General features: G+C 37.4%; 2 protein-coding genes across 3 annotated transcripts; one reads left to right on the top strand and one right to left on the bottom strand.

Moving 5' to 3' along the window:
- Nucleotides 1-9: 9 nt before the first annotated feature.
- LOC141783186 (hepatic sodium/bile acid cotransporter-like) lies at nucleotides 10-6,043 on the bottom strand. The gene is made up of 6 exons (XM_074660296.1): nucleotides 5,899-6,043; nucleotides 3,267-3,699; nucleotides 2,935-3,139; nucleotides 1,829-2,007; nucleotides 980-1,179; nucleotides 10-843 (listed from the first exon to the last, which is right to left on the bottom strand). Exons 2-6 carry the CDS (start codon nucleotides 3,665-3,667, stop codon nucleotides 800-802), a joined length of 1,029 nt encoding a protein of 342 aa, XP_074516397.1. The 5' UTR covers nucleotides 3,668-3,699; nucleotides 5,899-6,043; the 3' UTR covers nucleotides 10-799.
- Nucleotides 6,044-11,088: 5,045 nt separating this feature from the next.
- On the top strand, nucleotides 11,089-19,711 carry LOC141783938 (protein max-like). Of its 2 annotated transcripts, none has more exons than XM_074661548.1 (4): nucleotides 11,089-11,306; nucleotides 14,347-14,454; nucleotides 17,434-17,557; nucleotides 18,361-19,711. In XM_074661548.1, the coding sequence occupies exons 1-4, from the start codon at nucleotides 11,271-11,273 to the stop codon at nucleotides 18,543-18,545; spliced, it is 453 nt and encodes a 150-aa protein (XP_074517649.1). In that variant the 5' UTR covers nucleotides 11,089-11,270; the 3' UTR covers nucleotides 18,546-19,711. The 2 variants fall into 2 exon arrangements, with proteins under 2 accessions (XP_074517649.1, XP_074517648.1); XM_074661547.1 differs by having other exon boundaries at nucleotides 11,092-11,306; nucleotides 17,419-17,557.
- The last annotated feature ends 136 nt before the right edge of the window (nucleotides 19,712-19,847 follow it).

The following is a 19,847-nucleotide window of genomic DNA, read 5'->3' as shown; positions in this document are numbered from 1 at the left end:
GGCTGTATCCTTCTTTTTCATTAGACCGCTTTAGAGCTGCAACGATAAAATAGACAACTATTTTGATAATCGATTCATTTGTTTGAGTCATTTTTAAGGAAAAAACGTCAAAATTCTCTGATTCCAGCTTCTTAAATGTGAATATTTTCTTGTTTCTTTACTCCTATATGACAGTAAACTGAATATCTTTGAGTTGTGGATAAAACAAGACGTCTTTGGGAAACACTGATCGACATTTTACACCATTTTCTGACATTTTATAGACCAAACGGCTAATCGATTAATCAAGAAAATAATCAACATATTAATCAACAATGAAAATAATCCTTAGTTGCACCCATAGACCGCTTTTCAAATCTTCAAACACCTGAGATGGATTTAGTATTTAAGCATTAAATAACGTCCCAAAAGAGCAAATGACACGTCAATAGATTTTATAAACTCATTCATTCATTCTCAAGGTGTCAGTCATAAAATTAGCAGATTTCAGTCTTACACCAAATATTTTGAATACAAAAATATAAATACAAAATGTCATTTCTTTTAATCATCGACTTCCTACTTCAACAGGCACATTACCCGGAGTTAACATTGTATAGAACTGATTAGGTAAACAATAGTTAAAGTATTAGTGTTTGCATAAGCTTTAACAGTCTTTCTGTCAGTATCACAGGCCTGAGTGAAGAATATGCAGATGATGTGGAGACTGTGAGGGCACCGAGTCACCGCATCCTCAGCAGGTAGGATTCAGCTCTTCTTCGTTCACCTCTCCAGCACTGCGCTGTCATCTGCGACGCGTTCATGGCTGCGTCTTCACCTCCACTTGTTTAACGTCAACAGCGTCTGTGTAAGAGAAGGGTGATATTAGACTTCTGCTTTCTTTGGTCTCAATTCAAAAGAGTGCATTTGCTCATCTGACCCCTCCAGCCCTCCTCCCAGCCTCGTTGTACAAAAACACACAGGCAGCTGTGACATTTACCCTCAGCTGGTGGCTTGAACGCTTGGTAACATCTGAAGCAGAGGGTCAGCAGAAGGGCCTCGGTACACTGGAATGTGTAGTATATCAGAGGGAAGAGGAACATGGGTCCGATGACCTGAGGGGAAAAGGCCACTTTTAGGATGGTAACGCACAGCTGGATGTTTTGACACCCTGTTTCCATGGAGACTGTCCTGCTGCATCTAAAAAGAGATTAGTTTTGATGTTACATTATTTGGATTTCATACTCAAATGCACCAATTTTATGGCTACCAGAAGAAATAACATGATTACATGCAAAATGTAGTTAAAGTATCAAAAGTAAAAGTACTCATAAAACAGACAAATGGCTCCTGCAGGGTTTGACTAATGCATATATTATTTGATTATTATTATTACTGATGCATTAATGTGTAAGTAGCTTTTTACTGTTATAACTTTACTTTTACTGTTGCTTAGTTTAATCTATAACTGCATCATATTTTATAAACCCATATAGTAGTACGTATAGTAACTATAAGCTCTCAGATAAATGTAGTGGAGTAATAAACATAAGTTCCCCTGTAGTGTAGTGGAGTAGAAGTATAAAGTAGTATGAAATGGAAATAGTCAAGTAAACACCACTGGTCCCCAACCTGGGGGACGGGGTCCTCTAGGAGGTCCCCGATTAAACTGAGGGGTCACAAAAAATCTGCTTCACAAAATTATCTTAATTTCTCTCTCTAATTTATGCATTTTTCTCATGAAATACTACTAGATACTTTCAGCTCTTCAGGCTGCCAAAAAATCCTTAAATTAAACAAACCAAGAAAGCAACTCAAAGACGGGTACATTGAGCGTCTATTCACTTACCGTGGACTGAGTCTGCATATGACAGACATGACGTATCCCAGCGTGAAGCCAATCAGTGGCATCAGTGCAGCCACGACCAGAACGTCAGGCGTGAGAGCCATCCATATCACGTCTTTGATGGCGATACCAGACAGGCTGAACACTATGATGCCGGAGACAATCAGGATGCTGAGACCAACCTGTAGAGAAAGTGAAAGCAAGAGTCAATTTATCTCCTCTAAATGGTACTTGAATCAACGGAACCTGCCAAAATAATAAATAAATGACTCGATAAATAAATAAATATGCCATTAAATGAACCAAAAATATGAAAAAATAAATGTAGGCATTCATTAATTGATCAAATGTGACATAAATTGCTTCTTTATTTATCTTGGTATAACTTCCCTTTTCTATCTACTCTTCCATTTAATTTTCCCTTTTATTTATTAATTTATTTATTTTTATTAAGTTTTAAATGTGTTTATTTTTTTTATTTTTTTTTTTAACTTATTTTTAAATGTATTTATTCATTATTAAATTGTATGTAATTAATACAATTTATGAATTTATTTATTTCTGCATGATTTTAACCATAACCCTTTGCATTTCCTTCCCATATTTATTTCCCCAAACTTATTTATTTCTGTTTTCTTTTCTTTTTATATTTATTTATGCATTTCTGCCTCATTATACAAATGAGGGGGCTGTCATTAAACATGAGTCATGAGATCAGAGTGCGTAGATCAACCATATGCTAGTGAGTCATTTATTTATTTATTTATGTTGGCAGGTCCCGTCCTCCGTAGCATCTCAGCATTGAAGCACGAAACTTCTCTCTTCTTCCCTATTTCCAAATGTGGCAGACATCATCTGGAGGCTTAAGGTCTGCTCTTAGTTAGCATTAAATGACTACGGCTTCCTGTTTATTTAGAACACAAATTACGCCCCCGCCATGTGATGACTGGAAAACACAGTGAAAACAGTATGGCTGAATTCCATTTAGCTGCTTCAGTTTCAGGGTCCTGGTATTGTTTTCCTCTTCTGACAAGTCAAAGTGTCTGCCTGTGAAAAAGGGCTTTCTATAACAGGTTAGGTTTGTGTGAGGCACATTTCAAGAGTCTCACTTTTTTGACGACCGATGAGTAGTTTGGTTTGTAGTGATTGATGCCGATGCCGATTGCACAAGGCAGCAGGGTGAACGCGAGAGCAGAGATGATGCCGACGTACGGCACGGCGTTTTCCAGACCTGGGAAGCCTTGGCTGTAGATATAGAGCAGCAAAGGCATCAGACCCAGCGCCGCGATACAGGAGCAAGTAGTCATCACGATGCTGGGAGGACGTCACAGAGAGAAGAAGCATTATTAGACTGACGTGCCTAAAATGTTTTAAATTGTACATTTAAAACAAGGCTCTTGGAACATTTCTGTCAGGAATCAATACATCAGTGAGAGATTACCTGAGGTTCATGTCACCCTTCATGGCCAGGGAGAAAATGTTTGATAAGCTTCCTCCTGGACAGCAGCCACAGATGAGCACCGTCACCGCCTTGATGGGATCCATCTGTAGCACTTTGGCGAGAGAGAAAGCAGTCAGGGGCATGATGCCGAACTGGGCCAGCAGTGCGATGGCGACTCCTTTTGGCTTGAGGAGATGGGTCTTTATTTTGGAAATCTCCATCGTGCAGCCGAGGGATATCATGGTGATGAAGAGGATGACGATGGCGAAGAAGTCGATGGCTCTGTTTAGGGAGGCGGGGATGTTCAGGACGCCCATGCTTCCATTGCTAGAGACATTTCCCTCAGTGTAGTTGTTAGCTATTCCCTCGTAGACTCCTGTCACATTCATTGTCGCGCTCATCTCGACACTGTTTATTGTGCAGCGGCTTTCACCTGTCACACAAAGGAATTACAGTATGAGACTCTTTTCATTAGACTTTTATACACATATATAAATGCAGCCACTTACATTTCAATTCAGTAATTGGTTAGGTAGTTTGACTACTTCTTTTACTACTTTTTTTATGCAATGCATCTAATATAACCGGCTTATAACTCACTCATAAATCCACTCATGCAACCTGCTAGTTGTAAACCTAGCAGGTTGCAGATGTCCAATTTAGGAGCTTTACAATCCCCCTAAACAAACAGTGCCTCCTATAATAGTCAAAACAGCAGTTTTAGAATTTGTGCTACCAGCAAGCAAAGATTGCTACAGCTGCAGTTTTTTTAATAGTTACTGTAGTTGTGTGCCCTAAAACAAAAATGATTCAGAAAATGTAACGTCATTGTTGATGAAGCTGACAATATTCCATATTTATTTATAACAAATTCCATGAAAAGACCAAAACCATCAACGCATCAATCCATCTCCCAAGCCAACTGGTTCTCATCCCAACTCGTTATATACTGAGACTTTGTCAGACCCCTCTGCGTCACTTTTCGGTCGCAGTGTTTAATGTTGTGAATTTAACAAAAACACTTGCTTAGGTTTAGGAAAGAACTGCATGGTTGGGCTTAAAACTACTACGTTTGTACAGTGAAAATGACATTGAACGTTGAGAACACGGGACACAAACGAACAGCTGATTGTTACGTGACGCACGTGACACGAACAGCGGTGTCCTGGATGAAAGCCTTGTGTGTGTTTGTTTTATTCACGTAAAGTTTTACAGCTAGATACAATACTAGTTTTAGTCCAAACCCAGTCTGCTTTTCATGGTCTACAGATTTGCTCTTTTGAATTTCAGACAAAAATTCCATCAAAGGACATCATATCAATGATCAGTGTGGAATGTAAACACCATACTAACAAGAACGCACAGTATCATTGATGTGAAGCCCAGTCAGCCAAAACGCCAGCAGTTGTCAGATCTCAGTTAAAATCCAGTCTCTAACATTGATCAGCCTGCAGAAGTAGACAACAAGTGTTTCGCTTGTTGTTGCTTCATTTGAATGTTTGACGTATACTGTCCAGGATGAGTTTGACACTAGAAGGCTGTTTTTCCATTTAATCTGCTGAAAGAGTAAAGTTTCTCTGACCTCATTAAATCTCAGTTTTAAGCTGTGTTGGTATGAGTCATCACACCTGGAAGCCAGTTGCAGCTTAAACAAGTGTGTTGTGGAAAGTTGAAGCCTTCATACTTTTCAGAGACATTTTATGTCAACAGTTAAACTTTTGAAATAAATGATTTTTAACTAGGTAATTTATTTATTTTGTGGAAAAACCAAATCAGATGCAAATTCATATTCCAAACAGTATTTTTTTTATGTCTGGAGGGAATCTCTAAGAAAACTTAGTGTAGATTTAGCGGTACTGCAAAAGAAAATAAACCCTTTGGTTTAAAAAACATTTCCCCATCAAAATCTGACATTATGTATTTCTCCTGTAATACTAAACCAACCACTCAGCCATTTTCCTCTGTCTGTTTGTTCATAAAGCAGTCGATGTTTTGATCTAAAATGATTGATATAATGTAATGTAATATTGTAACTGCAACCTCAGATTGAGGCCTTTAAAACATCTGCAAATACTTAAAACAACAGATCAAAAAAACGAATTAAAAAACGGACTTATTTTATAATTGTATTACAATCGACACATTTCCTACAGAGACAGCTGCCAACAGTTAAGTTGTCCAGTTATTGTCTTTGAAGCCCGATACAACATCTGCCTTCATGCCTGAATTAATAATAAACATACTTATAGAGCCATATTTTTGCACTGCGTGACATATTATCTTGTTACAACACACATGGCAAAATGTAGTGTAGTTTAAAACAACTCCATACCTGCATTTTGATATGTGACTACATATCATCAGAGGAATAATTGCACTGGCCATGCTCATTGTAAAGAAGGAATTTATCACACAATGCAATTTAATAGTTTTTGGATAGCACTACAAATTCTACGGCAGAGGGACGAGCAGGCTGTATCTCAACAGTACACAATACTTCAATTATTTTAATCATTTTTGGTCTTTTCGTGGAAATTGCCGCTGATAATATAAGAATAGAATAGTGGCAGTCTTACCCTTTAAAAGTAAAGATATCCTAAAGATAGACTAAGAAATAAAGGCACTTTCTTACCTTAATTTAAGTCCAGCTTCTGTAACTTGGCTGTGCTCACTCCCACTCTTGTTTCCATCTCTGGGTACATTCTTGTGCCTAACTCCTTTTCTCTGTTTGGACCCCCTGCCCGCCCCTCTGTGTCACATGATGGGGCTTATGGTACCATGGTAGGTGTAAACACAACTCCAGAAGAAAACCATCCGTTCAACTCCTTGAACAGCTGCTTTCATTTCATTTGTTAAATTCTAGTAAACCCAGCTTTTACGCCAGTTACTGGAAGTTGCTCCCCTAGTTTCTGTTTTTCAGGGCACCGTGGGAAAGTGTGCCGTCGGTGGGCTCGATAATGTGGAAAGAATGGAATTGCTTCTGTACCTCTAAAGAGGCACTTTATTCATTTGGCCTCACTTGCATGTGTAAACAGACCCTCAATTAATATTATGCAACCAGGCAGAAGATCCAGTTTGCCTGGCAAAGTTATCAGTCTTTTCAAAAGGGGCCCTCTCTCACTGTGAGATTTGGCTGCTTTGTACACCAAAACCTTTTATTAACAACTCACACAGCTGATCAGATTTGTTAGGCAAGGCTGAAATGTTGTTGCCTTGATATCTGAAGCATGGTAGAGATTACAAAGTTGAAGGGGCCATATGTTAAAATCTCAATGCACCTCACGTGCTGACATTCGGTGGAATCTCTTACAGGAACAACAGCTGAAGTTATCTTGCTTCTTCCACAAACATAGAAGTCTTGATCAAACAATCTTATACAACAAAACATGATACAACATGTTATTGAACTTGCCATATAAATGAAAATGGGTGTTGTTTAAGGTTTTGGGAGGCACTGAGGATGATTTAAGTACTTAAAGGAGCTAAATATGAAATTAAGAGCATATCTATTGTCTCCACATGGCTATCAAAGAACGTATATTGACAAGAAGTGAAAGTCAATTGTTCATTCCATTGCAACATCAGCACCCAGCAGCAGCGCTACGCCTCCGCCATTTTGGACTGAAAGCGACTGGACGCCAGTAAAAATATCCGCCTAAAGAGTGTCGCACAAAAGTAAATCAAAATTATTTCTATTTTATTGTCATATTCTATCGAAATGGCCTGTGTTGAATAATTAAATATTATATATATAATAAGCGTTTTCAGTCCAAAATGGCGGCAGTGGCTGTTGTCAAAAAAATCCCCTCGTCTCTTTGCTAAAATGCACTAAAAGCTTGCATAGCCAGCCCAGCTATGTCAACAAAATAAGGAGAAGCTCTGATTACAACACACACAGAGGGAGAGTGACTTCATTCTCTGCTCAGGTAGACATTACTCCTCTATATCGTTACATAGCAAATAGTTGTTTGCAGAGATGGGGACTTGGACTCAAGTTGCGCTTAAGTTGCACACACAGTGACTTAAGACTTGACTTCGACTGGCAAAAAAATAACATGTGAGCATCTCTGGGTTTGAGGAATATGTTAAACAGTAGATTATAAGGTGTCATTAGTTGGAGACCCAGTGTAATTATACAATACAGTTATACTCTAACTGTTGTTGAAAGATAGGTTATAGTTATTATTGAATGCCTAATAATGTTAGCAATATTTTCCTGTTACCCTGCGTAACGTTAGTCTATATCCATTTTTAGTGGCAAAATACAGTTATTTACTTTAAAGGAAAGATTATTATTTATTTTTTTCATATTGCATTGCAATAGCCAGTTTAAAGTGATCATATACCAAACAACTAATCAATGCTGATATTGTATGCTAATAGATAAAGGAGTGACGATGCCGTACGTGCTTTGAATCCCTCAGATATAGCTGTGCCGTGTTCTAAGTAGACCGGATGACATGCAGCAGATGATAGAACGCTCATTACAACCGTAAGACACTCGACACTTGACTTGCATAAAATGACTTGTGAGCATCTCTGGTCGTTTGGTCTGCTATATCAATTCTCTGAATATTGAATAGAGAACCTTTAAAAAGCAATGTATAATTCTATGTATTTATAAAAAATATTTCCATATAATAAATATCACCATCTAAACCTGAGCTGAATTGTAAACTGGAAGTAAGACAAGAAGAAAAAATGGGGACGAAGATCATTTACAGACCTGTTGTTGAATCTTAACAAAAAACAGGTGCAGGTTGACTGAGGACAGTCCAAGCCAGCTTGAACAAGCATGTTTATCAGGAAAGACATCCAGGAGTTTCATTTTCATGTGTTACACAGAATTCTAGTGAATCCAGCTTTTAATAATCCAGTTACTGGAAATCATCCCTTATCCATAGTGAGTTGTTCTCCTTAGTTTCTCTTTTCAGGGAATTCTGGTGAAGTTTGACATTAGTGGGCTCGATAATGTGGTAAGAGAGAAATTGTTTCTTCCATGCTGTGGAAACGAGGTTTTAGCCACAGGCACACACACATCACACACATAACAGATTGTCTCCAGATATTGACACCTTTAAACTTGTGGACAGTTTTAGGAAACTTTTAATTGTGTGAGCAAACATTGAATTTCTGGTACTGCCAATTAATTTCTTAAAATAATGGATATAATTATTCTTTTTTTAACATATATTTGATTTTATACATTTAACACATTATACATAGAACACGGAACCTTTCCCCGAAATTATATAACATATGGCAGTGTATAAAATAATGATAATAATAATAAAAATTCTTACTTGAAAGTAAATAGCTAAACATGAAGTTAAAGAGATATATATTTACAATAAAAATATAATCTAAATAAATAAAATAGATACATAAATAAATGAAATAAGGTCACAAACATAAAACAAAGTAAACATATTCCTCACATATTCCTCCCAATAGATTAGTCATTCTAACTCTCACTGACGTCACACTTCTAGTTCCTCTTCAACGTCACCATTTTTAACAAAGTCCAAAAGCATTTCCCATAAGTCATAAAACTCTGAAGCTTTCTTCCTAACTACATATGTGAGTTTCTCAAGAGCCAAACTTGATGTTAAGTTTTTCAACCAGTGGCTAAGAGAGGGTCAACCAACATTTTTCCAACACAGAGCAATCGAACGCCTGGCTTGTAGTAGACATAGGTCAACCATTTTTCTTTCTCTATGGGTTTGAGAACAATCATCTGTATTATAAATGCTTAATATACTGTACATAGTTTAGGATTTAAAGGTTTTGGAGAAGAGGTCATTTGAGAGATATATCGTATCACAGCAGACCAAAATCGTTGAACCTCCTCACATTCCCACAAGCAGTGATATAAAGTACCTTGATGGATATTACACTTATAGCAATGGTCAGGGATATAAGGATCAAATTTGTTCTCATTATCCAATTATATTGTATAATTTATATATATATATATATTTTAAATTATTATTATCATTATTATTATTATTATTATTATTATTATTATTATTATTAAATGTAATACCGATTTTAATTATGTGGATAACATGATTTTGTGATCTTGTTGGCCACAGGTTTTGGTGGCTTGATTGAGGTTTTTAATTGGAGAGATGCGACAGTGATGACAGTGAAGGTAACATGTGCTGATGTGCTAGAGACACCCTCTGTTGTCTAAATAGTAAATGATAAAGGTGTAGGTGTAGGTGCATGTTGTTTTTAAGCATGTACAAACAGCCCATGTTTAGCTTTGTTTTGTTCAAATAAAAACAAATTCCTGATAATAGAGCACCTCTCTATAGTGCTGCAGTAGGTTTATAAGCAGTGATGGGTTGCTGCAGAAGCTATTTAAAGGTCCTATGGAGGCAAGTGTGCAGCCATGAATGGAGAGAGTGGGGGAGGGCAGCCATAGTGAGCTAGGCCACCATCTGGCCTCATAATCATATGCTGGTGAGAAGAATCTCGTTTATTGTGACAATGACCACTGAAACAGCACACTTTAGCACAATGCATCTTGCTCCTTAATACCACAGAAGCATACTGTTGCATGACAGGTAGAGAGAGTATGTTACATGCATGTAAGGCATCACTGATTTATTCATGAGATGTTGCATTTAATATATTTATTTATAACTTTACAACAAAGATGCTCCATTTGAGTCATAACACCATATAGAGATGTAAAAAAACACTGAAAGGTCCTGAGAGGCTGCTGTGTTTGCATGACAGGTAGAGAGAGAGAGTATGTTACATGCATGCATGTTTAAGGCATTTATTCATGACAATTTAATGAGATCTAATATATCTATTTATAACTCTACTACAAAGATGCTCCATTTGAGTCATAACAACATATAAACATGTAAAAAAAACACTGAAAGGTCCTGAGAGGCTGCTGTGTTTGCATGACAGGTAGAGAGAGAGTATGTTACATGCATGCATGTTTAAGGCATTTATTCATGACAATTTAATGAGATGTTGCATGTAATATATTTATCTATAACTATACAACAAAGAGCATTTGAGTCCATAGCACCATATAAACATGTAAAAAAACACTGAAAGGTCCTGAGAGGCTGCTGTGTTTGCATGACAGGTAGAGAGAGAGTATGTTACATGCATTCATGTTTAAGGCATTTATTCATGACAATTTAATGAGATCTAATATACTTATTTATAACTATACAACAAAAATGCTCCATTTGAGTCATAACACCATATAAACATGTAAAAAAAACACTGAAAGGTCCTGAGAGGCTGCTGTGTTTGCATGACAGGTGGAGAGAGTATGTTACATGCATGTAAGACATCACTGATTTTATTCATGACAATTTAATGAGATCTAATATATTTATTTATAACTATACAACAAAGATGCTCCATTTGAGTCATAACACCATATAAACATGTAAAAAACACTGAAAGGTCCTGAGAGGCTGCTGTGTTTGCATGACAGGTAGAGAGAGAGTATGTTACATGCATGCATGTTTGAAGCATCACTGATTTTATTCATGACAATTTAAATATTCAACAAAAATGCTCTATTTGAGTCCATAACACCATATAAACATGTAAAAAAACACTGAAGGTCCTGTGTTCCTGCTGTGTTTGCAACTTGTAGGGAGATAACGGTATATTTTTTAGTGGGCGCGTCCAAACCCCCGTGGGATTCTGGGAAACATAGTCCATATTCCAGAATCAGCACCACAGCACAAACGTTCTCCGTGTTAGCGAAAGACTCCATTACCCAGAATGCCTTGTTTCGGGCGCGCCTGCGCTGTTTATGTTGTTCCCCTCGTCCATGTGTAGGCGAATCACGTGTTAGAGAGAAACCCGTTGATCGTCATGTCTCTGCTGTAGCAGCCAGCGAAAAGCTCAGCCCGTTGCTAAAAGATTTTATTATTTGCCTCCCAGTTGTCTGTCGCTGCACTTTTTGTTTTGACAGCTGCTTTGTTTTCCTTTCTTCTTCAACCTGTTTACCGAAGAATGAGCGAAAACGATGACATCGAAGTCGACAGCGATGTATGTTGGTTTAGTTTCCCTCTAGAGAAGTAGCTAGTAGCACAGATATATATATATATATGTGTGTGTGTGTGTGTGTGTTAGCCAAACAGCAACTTTAACTGACAACCTGAAGCTAGTTAGCTTAGCTTAGCTTAGCTTAGCTGGGTTCTTTGCTAAAAACTGGATTTTTGAGCCAAATAGGGAGAAATAAAAGTGTTTTTCAGGTGCTAACTGACTGGCTGAGGTTGTTAATGGAAGTCCAGTATGGTGAATAAGTTGCGTGGTGTTTTTTACTGCGGTCAAGTCGGGTCAAGTACCGTCGATTGGATTTTTTGATGCATATCTATTTGTGCAATTACGGTACAGGTGCTGGGAGCGGCCAAAAAGCACGTAGACCGACTTTCGCTCACTGTATTTATATTATTATTATTATATTATATATATTATTATTATTATTATTATATATTATAATATTATTATTATATTATATATATATTACTATTATTATTATTTATTATTATTATTATATTATATTATATTACACATAATATGATGAAAACTATTTCCTTGAAAACCTGATAAAATACGATATATTTAAATATATATATTATTATTATGTTATATATTACATTATTATTTATTTATTATTATTATATTATATATTATATTATATTACACATAATATGATGAAATATGTCTCCTTGAAAACTTGATAAAATATGATATATATAAATATATATATATATATATATATATATATATGAATACACCTTCACTGTGAATACAGCATACAGTATGTTTGCTGAACATCACATGGGATTTCTGCTCATTGACTCTAGTTATATGAATATATATGTGAAATTTGAAGTACTGTACATTTGTGGAGAAAATTAAAGGAAAAGTCACATTCAAAGTCAAAATACATTGAAACTCATAGAGCATGCCTTTTAAAAATTAAAATGTAATGTTATATTATAACAATTGAGGTTATTCTGAGCAGATTTCTTTTGGGATTCTCAGCAAATGTGTTGTAGATGTTTATTGTTGTTTTGTCATAGTTAGTTATATCCCATGCATTACAATGTGTATGTATAGTGGATGCGGTTTTATATTTATTTAGATTGTTCATCATCTTTTCATCAGGTTTGTAATGCATGTTGAGTATTAATTGTAGTTGAATGTGAGTATTAACTTTAGTAACTTTGTTTTCAAGTCTTTAAACGTCCATCTTGGCCCCTTCACTGTCACCGTAATTGTGTGAATACACGCGCAACAAAACCCAAACGGCGACTGTGCAAAACACCAGAGACGGATGTGTTGATGTTTTCATGTTTTGTCGATTAGGGGACGTGCCCGAGTTCAGCTGTTATATCCCTGCAGCTTTTCAAATATGTCCTCCTACAACGAGAAACCAGTGCTGCTGCTGCAGGACTTGACACTGCATTTGCTTTCTCTAATGCAACATCAAACATACTGTGTTGTACATGCACATCTAAATCCCCCATGGTTCACAAACCAACTGCATTTAGTTGCACATACATGTGCCGTGGTGTTTTATTGAGTATGCATGTGAAATGGTGTCAGATCCTCGATCTGGTCACATATTTCTCAGAGCCATGGATTCCCCTCCCCCCTGTTTGATTAAGCTGGGATCTCCAGCGTTGGATCCTCTTAGAGCCACAGTATACATATACACTGCCAGGCTTGTACAGTTGTGAACATTTATTATGTTACAGGATAGCTCAAACCTTAATATGAAAAGCAAGATATGATTTTAGTGGTTTCTTTGTACAGTACTCTGTAGGATAGAGGTGTAAGAAAATATCGATACACATGAGTATCGTGATATTATGTTTTGTGATACTGTATTGATTCTCCAGAACAACTTTCAATTAATCTCTTCAAAAATCTGCTATGCTGTCTTTCAGAGTATTGCTCCAAAGTTAGGCTAAATTTTGGCGAGGAAAAACTGGCATGGCCATTTTCAAGGGGGTCCCTTGACCTCTGACCTCAAGATATGTGAATGAAAACAGGTTCTATGGATACCCACGAGTCTCCCCTTTACAGACATGCCCACTTTATGATAATCACATGCAGTTTGGGGCAAAAACCATGCTGTTTTTTCATCTAGTGCATCTTTACCCCTGTATCATGATACGTATTTTCTTTTTTGTAGATACATATTTTCGTAGATTCTTGCCAATATACAGCCCTAGTGTAGGAGAAGATTTGTTTCCCATGTTATATATTTATCATTGGCAGCTTTTATTAATGGCAATGCAGCTATACAATTAAAAATGTGTATAGCCATGACATCCATGACAAATCTTATCCTATACTATATTTGTCCTGTTTTTATAAAATGTTTACTGTACTTGACATGGTAAACTGTTCCAATGAGTGTATGATAACTATAAGAAGATCAAGAAATCTTCATTCAGCCATATTAGGCCATATTTGACACACGTGTCAAGTCTATGTCTATTGCCAATCAAGCCGTCATCAGGTGAGTTAAACTTTTGCACCAGATAAGCATGCATTTATTTTGCTTTGGAAGATACTGAGCTCAAGATTAGATCTATATTAGTTCTGTTCAGTCCATTTAAAACAGCAGAGAGAAGGTAGAGATTGGAGTTGATATTGAGCTCCTGTGAAGGGCAGTCGTTGGAAAAAGTTAGATAAGACTGTCAGGATATGCTGGTTCAACCCTTTCAGCAAGTTAAAGCAAACAGCACGTCTTCAGTTGAGATCCCCTCTCTGTAAACATTATACTCGCATCACAGGTTCCTGCTCTATGGCGGCAGGGAAATTAGATTTACACATATACACACAAGGACCCCGTGGAAGATGAAACCACGACTTATTCTACTTATTTGCAATTTAAAGCTGCAGCATTTGCATTTTGCAGCTTTACATTGCTCCCTGTCTTCTTCTTAAATGTTAAAAATCTAATGGGAATGAAGTAACACACTTTGTTGTGACTTCCTTCGTTTTATCTTGTGTGTTTTTAAATACATGACCTGCTTTTTAAGTATAAACTTTGCCTGTCCCTTTGCAGGCAGACAAGCGAGCCCATCACAATGCGCTGGAGCGCAAACGCAGGGACCACATTAAAGACAGCTTCCACGGTTTACGAGATTCTGTGCCTGCATTACAAGGGGAGAAGGTGAGAGGAATATTTATGCATTTTCTACATTTCCATAAGTACCAGCAAGGATATTGATTCCTTTTTTAAGGTAAGACTTATGTCAGCTGTCTATCTCAGGGAGAGCAACCTTGATCACATAAAGAGCCACTTTTAGATCCATCATTCATCTACCTTAATGCTAGAAAACTATTAGTATAAGCCTGACCTGCATGTCCTTAGAGGCAGGAAAACAAGCAGAGGCAAAATAGTCATTATGAAACCATTCGCCCTTATTTCCTTTACTGCACTTTGCTGTGCACATGCAAAGCACCTTTGCAATGCATGAGAACTGTATGTTGACCTGAAGACTGCCAGCAAAAACAAAATAAAGCTCAGGAGACGGCTGCATTTCTCTGGTACAGATGACCAGCAGGTGAGAACGCAGCTTCTCTAACCTTCACTGCAGTGCTTCCTTGCTGTTTTCACAGCTCTGCAAACGCAGTGGTCACCCACAGTGGTGAAGTCTGCAGCTCAACAGCTGCATTTCCAAGTCCATAACATTCAACCGCCTTATCAGACATTATTCCAGTTTGTAGCCATCAAAGCAAATACACACCTGGCATTAGAATGCGTCTCCACATGCGTCTTGAGTGACCACTTGCGATCAGATCTCACATCCCCCCTCTATATGCAAATAAACACATGGCTAATACAAGAGACGTTGTGATGTAATATTACAGGAATGTCTATAGTGATGTGAATTTGGGTACATTTTATGAACCTAAAAATATAAGGTTATTGTCTAACAGCGGTTCCCAGGGAGAGCAGGTGGGCGGGTGTCACATCTGTGCAGAGCACCGGAACAAAAGCACCGTCACATCACCGACATCACCTAACATCCAAAACACACAAGGCCTTTTTTCATTTCCTTGTTTATACATCCTCGATTCCTTTCCTCGCCTCCTCTACTCACATCTTAGTCCCACCCACGGAAGATGGAAGCAGAGGAGACGAGGAAGAGGCATGAGAGAGGAGACGAGGCAACAGGCATTTAACAAATGAGACATCCTTGCCTCGGAGCCGTCATTTTAAACAGCACAGCTGCATCATCAGCCGTCCATTGTTTTGTTATACCGCCGTATTTTATGATCTCTGTCAGATGAGCGTAACAGTGTTCATGACAACTTATATATTTACTGTTAATTCAATTCACACCATGGCATAATGTGACAAGTATGTACAGATGTCTTTTACTTTTTTTTTTTATTTAACAAGCAAACACACATATTAGGCCTTTTTATATATCCTTTATATAATGCACTACTAATGTTTGTATGAAAAGTATTATACAAATAAAGAGTGACATATATTATATACAGTATATGAATGAGTGATATATATTATACACACAAACACAGTTCTGTTTTATCTATATGACAACACGAAGCAAATTAGTGCTGAATGCAAGAGAATATTCTTATTGATATAATAATTTGCTGTCAGCAGCTGTTTGCACTTGTAGACATCATGTCACGATTATAGCAGTTGAATTGGGTCTAGCCTACATTCAATAATAAACATGTAATATCAAGGTGAAATGTCATTAAGGAATGGGGTTAGAACAGCGCTTTACAAGGCGCTACACAAACGGTGAAGGGCAGAAAGTTTGATCATCGTGAATAGCTGCAGCTTATGAAATGAAAAGGAGAAGTTACATTTGTAGAGTCCTGCCATGGTTGGAGATCATTCCAGCTGTGCGTCACATCTCTTTTATACGCCGCGGGTGCCGAAAAAACTCCTGCAAAGGATACACCGGTGTATCCTCACTTATAGCTCCCCCGGATAGACTCCTCGATCCTCAAGCTGCATCTAAGGAATTGGCATGTCCTTCAAGATGGAGTGCTGAGATCAATTTCCGGGTCACAAGAGGAGAGACGAGGAGGCACAAAATTGAGAAATGAGAAGGTTAACTCTCAGTGGTTTCTGTGACATCAGAAATACAGCAGCAGCAATGCACTTCCCATGCCTACTAGTCTGATACTCTGTAGATATATAGCCTATAGATAAGATATGTTTTAACATGTTGCTATAGCATATGAAGAAAATACAGTTGTACCGACAGGGAGTAGTGCACTGAAGTTCTGCGTTACTACGTATAGAGCCAGCCTGTCTATTCACATGAGGAGCACAGTGAGACCCCGCGGATCCAAGCAGGAAGTCTGTAGAGTAGTCAGTGATTCAGTGTGGTCCAGGAAACATTCACGTACACACTGCTAAACAAATATGTCCATATACGGCACAGACCACCTCTGATTGTGGAGCGATCAGATCTCAATGCGTCCTCAATGGGTCTTGGGTGCATTCACAACCTCTACTCAGAGCTGTCCGCTTGTAATCAGTCACATGTTAATGCGTGAGATCTGAACCGGGCCTTAGAGGTCTAAACAGGAGGAATGTGAAAATCATGGGCTCATTTTAAAAGATGTCTTGTCAAGCAAAGCCATCCATGTGTGTTGCACTCTGAGTTTTGAGATTGTCCAATTTATGTCCTCAGTGTACTTTCACTTTTAACTGGTAGAGATATGTTTGTATGTCCAATTTATGTCCTCAGTGTACTTTCACTTTTAACCGGTAGAGATATGTTTGTATCTACAGTCTATTTTATCAGTCAGTAAATCATTCAAATGAAATCCAAGTGCAGCAGGCGTTGGTATAATTCAGTATGCAGGTGTGATAGTGCTTCAACATGAAGAAGATTAGTGCTTTTGTGTTAGGAACTATTCTGCAATATGTCAATGTTAGGACAAGTCCCAAAGGTTGCTGACCCCTTAGAATAGTCCTGTTTTTGTACTCTTATTTTATATCAATATTAAAAACTAATTTAAGCATACATGTATTGCACTGTGATGACTGCATAAACTGTTGACATATTAATGTTGTTCTGCCTGAACGAACAGACACTGCAGCTTTTCCCCCATGGCTCTCTGAACTTTTTGCTGACAGAGTTCTGTCAAACAGGCTTCCCGAGCACAGATTCTAGACAAAGCCACCGAGTACATCCAGTACATGAGGCGAAAAAACCATACTCACCAGCAAGACATCGATGACTTAAAGAAGCAGAATGCACTGTTGGAGCAGCAGGGTGAGTGGAGTTTTGCATGTGCATGTTTTTTGTTGTTGTTAATGTCTTGTTATGATGAAGTGTGATGTACATGGAGGATGGAACCTGCCAAAATAAAAAATAAATGACCCGATAAATAAACAAATTTATGTTTTTAATGTACTAAAAATAATATTGAAAATAAATGTAGGCATTAATTAATGGATAAAATGTGACATAAAACGACTGTTTAAATTTGCTTATTTTTTTTTATTTACCTTTGTATTAATTCTCTTATCTATCTACCCTTCTATTTAATTTCCCCTTTTATTTATTTATTTATATGAACTTTAAAATGTATTTTAGATTTATTTTTACATTTATTTATTCATTCTCATCAGTATTGACTTGTCTCGGCAAGATTATAAAACTATTATTAAATAAATACATACAATTTAATTATGAATGAATACATGTAAAAATCTATTTAAAATAAATAATAAATAAATACGTTTAAATTTCAGAAAATAAATAAAAGGGGAAATTAGAGTAGATAGATAGGGGAATTAATACAAAGGTAAAATAAAAAAAAAAGTAGCAAATTAAAACAGAAATATCAAATTATGCCACATTTGATCAATTAATTAATGCCTTCATTTAGTTTTAATATTATTTTTGGTACATTTAATTGCATATTTATTTATTAATCAAGCCATTTATTTGTTTATTCATTTTAGATTTTGGCAGGTTCCGTCCTCTAAAGTATAGGTAGTCTTTCAGTTACAATATGCAGCATTCAATGAGATCTTCTGCATTCTTTGTCTTTCTGTGTGTGGGAACTGCAGTTCGCGCACTGGAGAAGGCGAAGGGGAACACTCAGCTCCAGACAAACTACTCTTCTGACAGCAGCTTGTACACAAACCGCAAAGGCAGCGCGGTGTCTGCCTTCGACGGCGGGTCCGACTCCAGCTCTGAATCAGAGCCAGATGAGCCGCCCAACCGAAAGAAGCTTCGCGTGGAGCCCAGCTAGACTCGGATCGCCCGCCCCCACCCCACCCAGTTCTCCAAACAGACTCTTTTTGCCCACCAGCCCCAACTCCTCTCACCTGTCCGCACTCAGTCCTGCCTTCTAACGCCAGTCCAGGAGACAAGGTGGAGACTGCGTGAGAGAGGTGCTATGATGTATAAAACGCTTCTACCTTCCTTTTTTCCTCCTGGCAAGCATCCCGTCACTCCGTTCGTGGCCCAGCAACAACTTTTAAGACCCCCAAAGTGAGGCAGCTCTGCAGTTTTGAAGGACTTTAAGCTCTTTTCAAACCTCATGTTAACCATTCATAATCAAAATATGGAGATGACAAGGTATGACGCTTTAGTTAAGCTACACAAAAAAGTTTTTTTCTCTTTTTTTTGGATAACCTCTGCAATCTATTGGAGTTGTGAGACTTTTCGACCTTTCACAAAATGGTAATTAGGGAGTGTTTACCTTTTTAATATTCATACTTTTCCAGAAAAGAATGTGAAGTTGCTTTTGAAAAAAAAAAAATGTCTGTTATGCAAGATGCAACCCTCCTTATTCAGTGTAGGTGGCTGAAGTTTTTGTCTTTGAAAATGTTTGTGTAATCAAAAAGAATCCCTCTATTTATAGTGACGCACCGAAAATTGATTTCTTACCCTCATGTCTGATCTCCCTTATGTTTGGCTTGAGATTTTCCAGAGAGCACAGGGGGATGAACAAGTTGACCTGCTGTTTTAGTGGATTTTCCACAGGTTCAACTATTTATTTTCCTCTATTTTTATTATCATTATCAGATAAAATGTGGGTATAACAACAAAAAAAAATCCCCTAATGGATACTGAATGTTACGCAATGCAGTTCAAAGGCAGCGACCTTTTATTTTTGTTAATGGAAGTCCATTTCAGTGTGTAGTATATAACACTGTATACTCTTTAATGGTGTCAGTTCTGCAAAGAAAAGCCTTCCCTTGAAATATTTGCCTGTGCTGGGAACGTTTATCTTTCTTTTCTTTTCTTTCCTTTTTGCAGAGGTAAATTAGTGTGTACGTAATCAATATTTGTTTGTTCCATTCCATGGAAATTACAGGTATGTTGTACATACTGCCAACGGTTGTCTTGCAAGTTGAGGCATACCTTTATTATGAGACTATAAATAAAACTATTTTATCCTTTTGGGATGTATTTGTGACTCGACATGTTTTTAATAACATCATATGATACATTTTGTACATTAAGCTTCCAAAGTTACTACTTTTTATGTGTTTGGGGGTTGGAGAGAAACAGCTGAGTGAACTCATTTCTAATCCCAGTTAATGAA

The sequence above is a fragment of the Sebastes fasciatus genome, chromosome 15 (genome assembly GCF_043250625.1).
Source record: "Sebastes fasciatus isolate fSebFas1 chromosome 15, fSebFas1.pri, whole genome shotgun sequence".
Lineage (NCBI taxonomy): Eukaryota > Metazoa > Chordata > Actinopteri > Perciformes > Sebastidae > Sebastes > Sebastes fasciatus.
The sequence above is the reverse complement of the archived record's forward strand: the minus strand, read 5'-3'. Positions and strand labels throughout refer to the sequence as shown.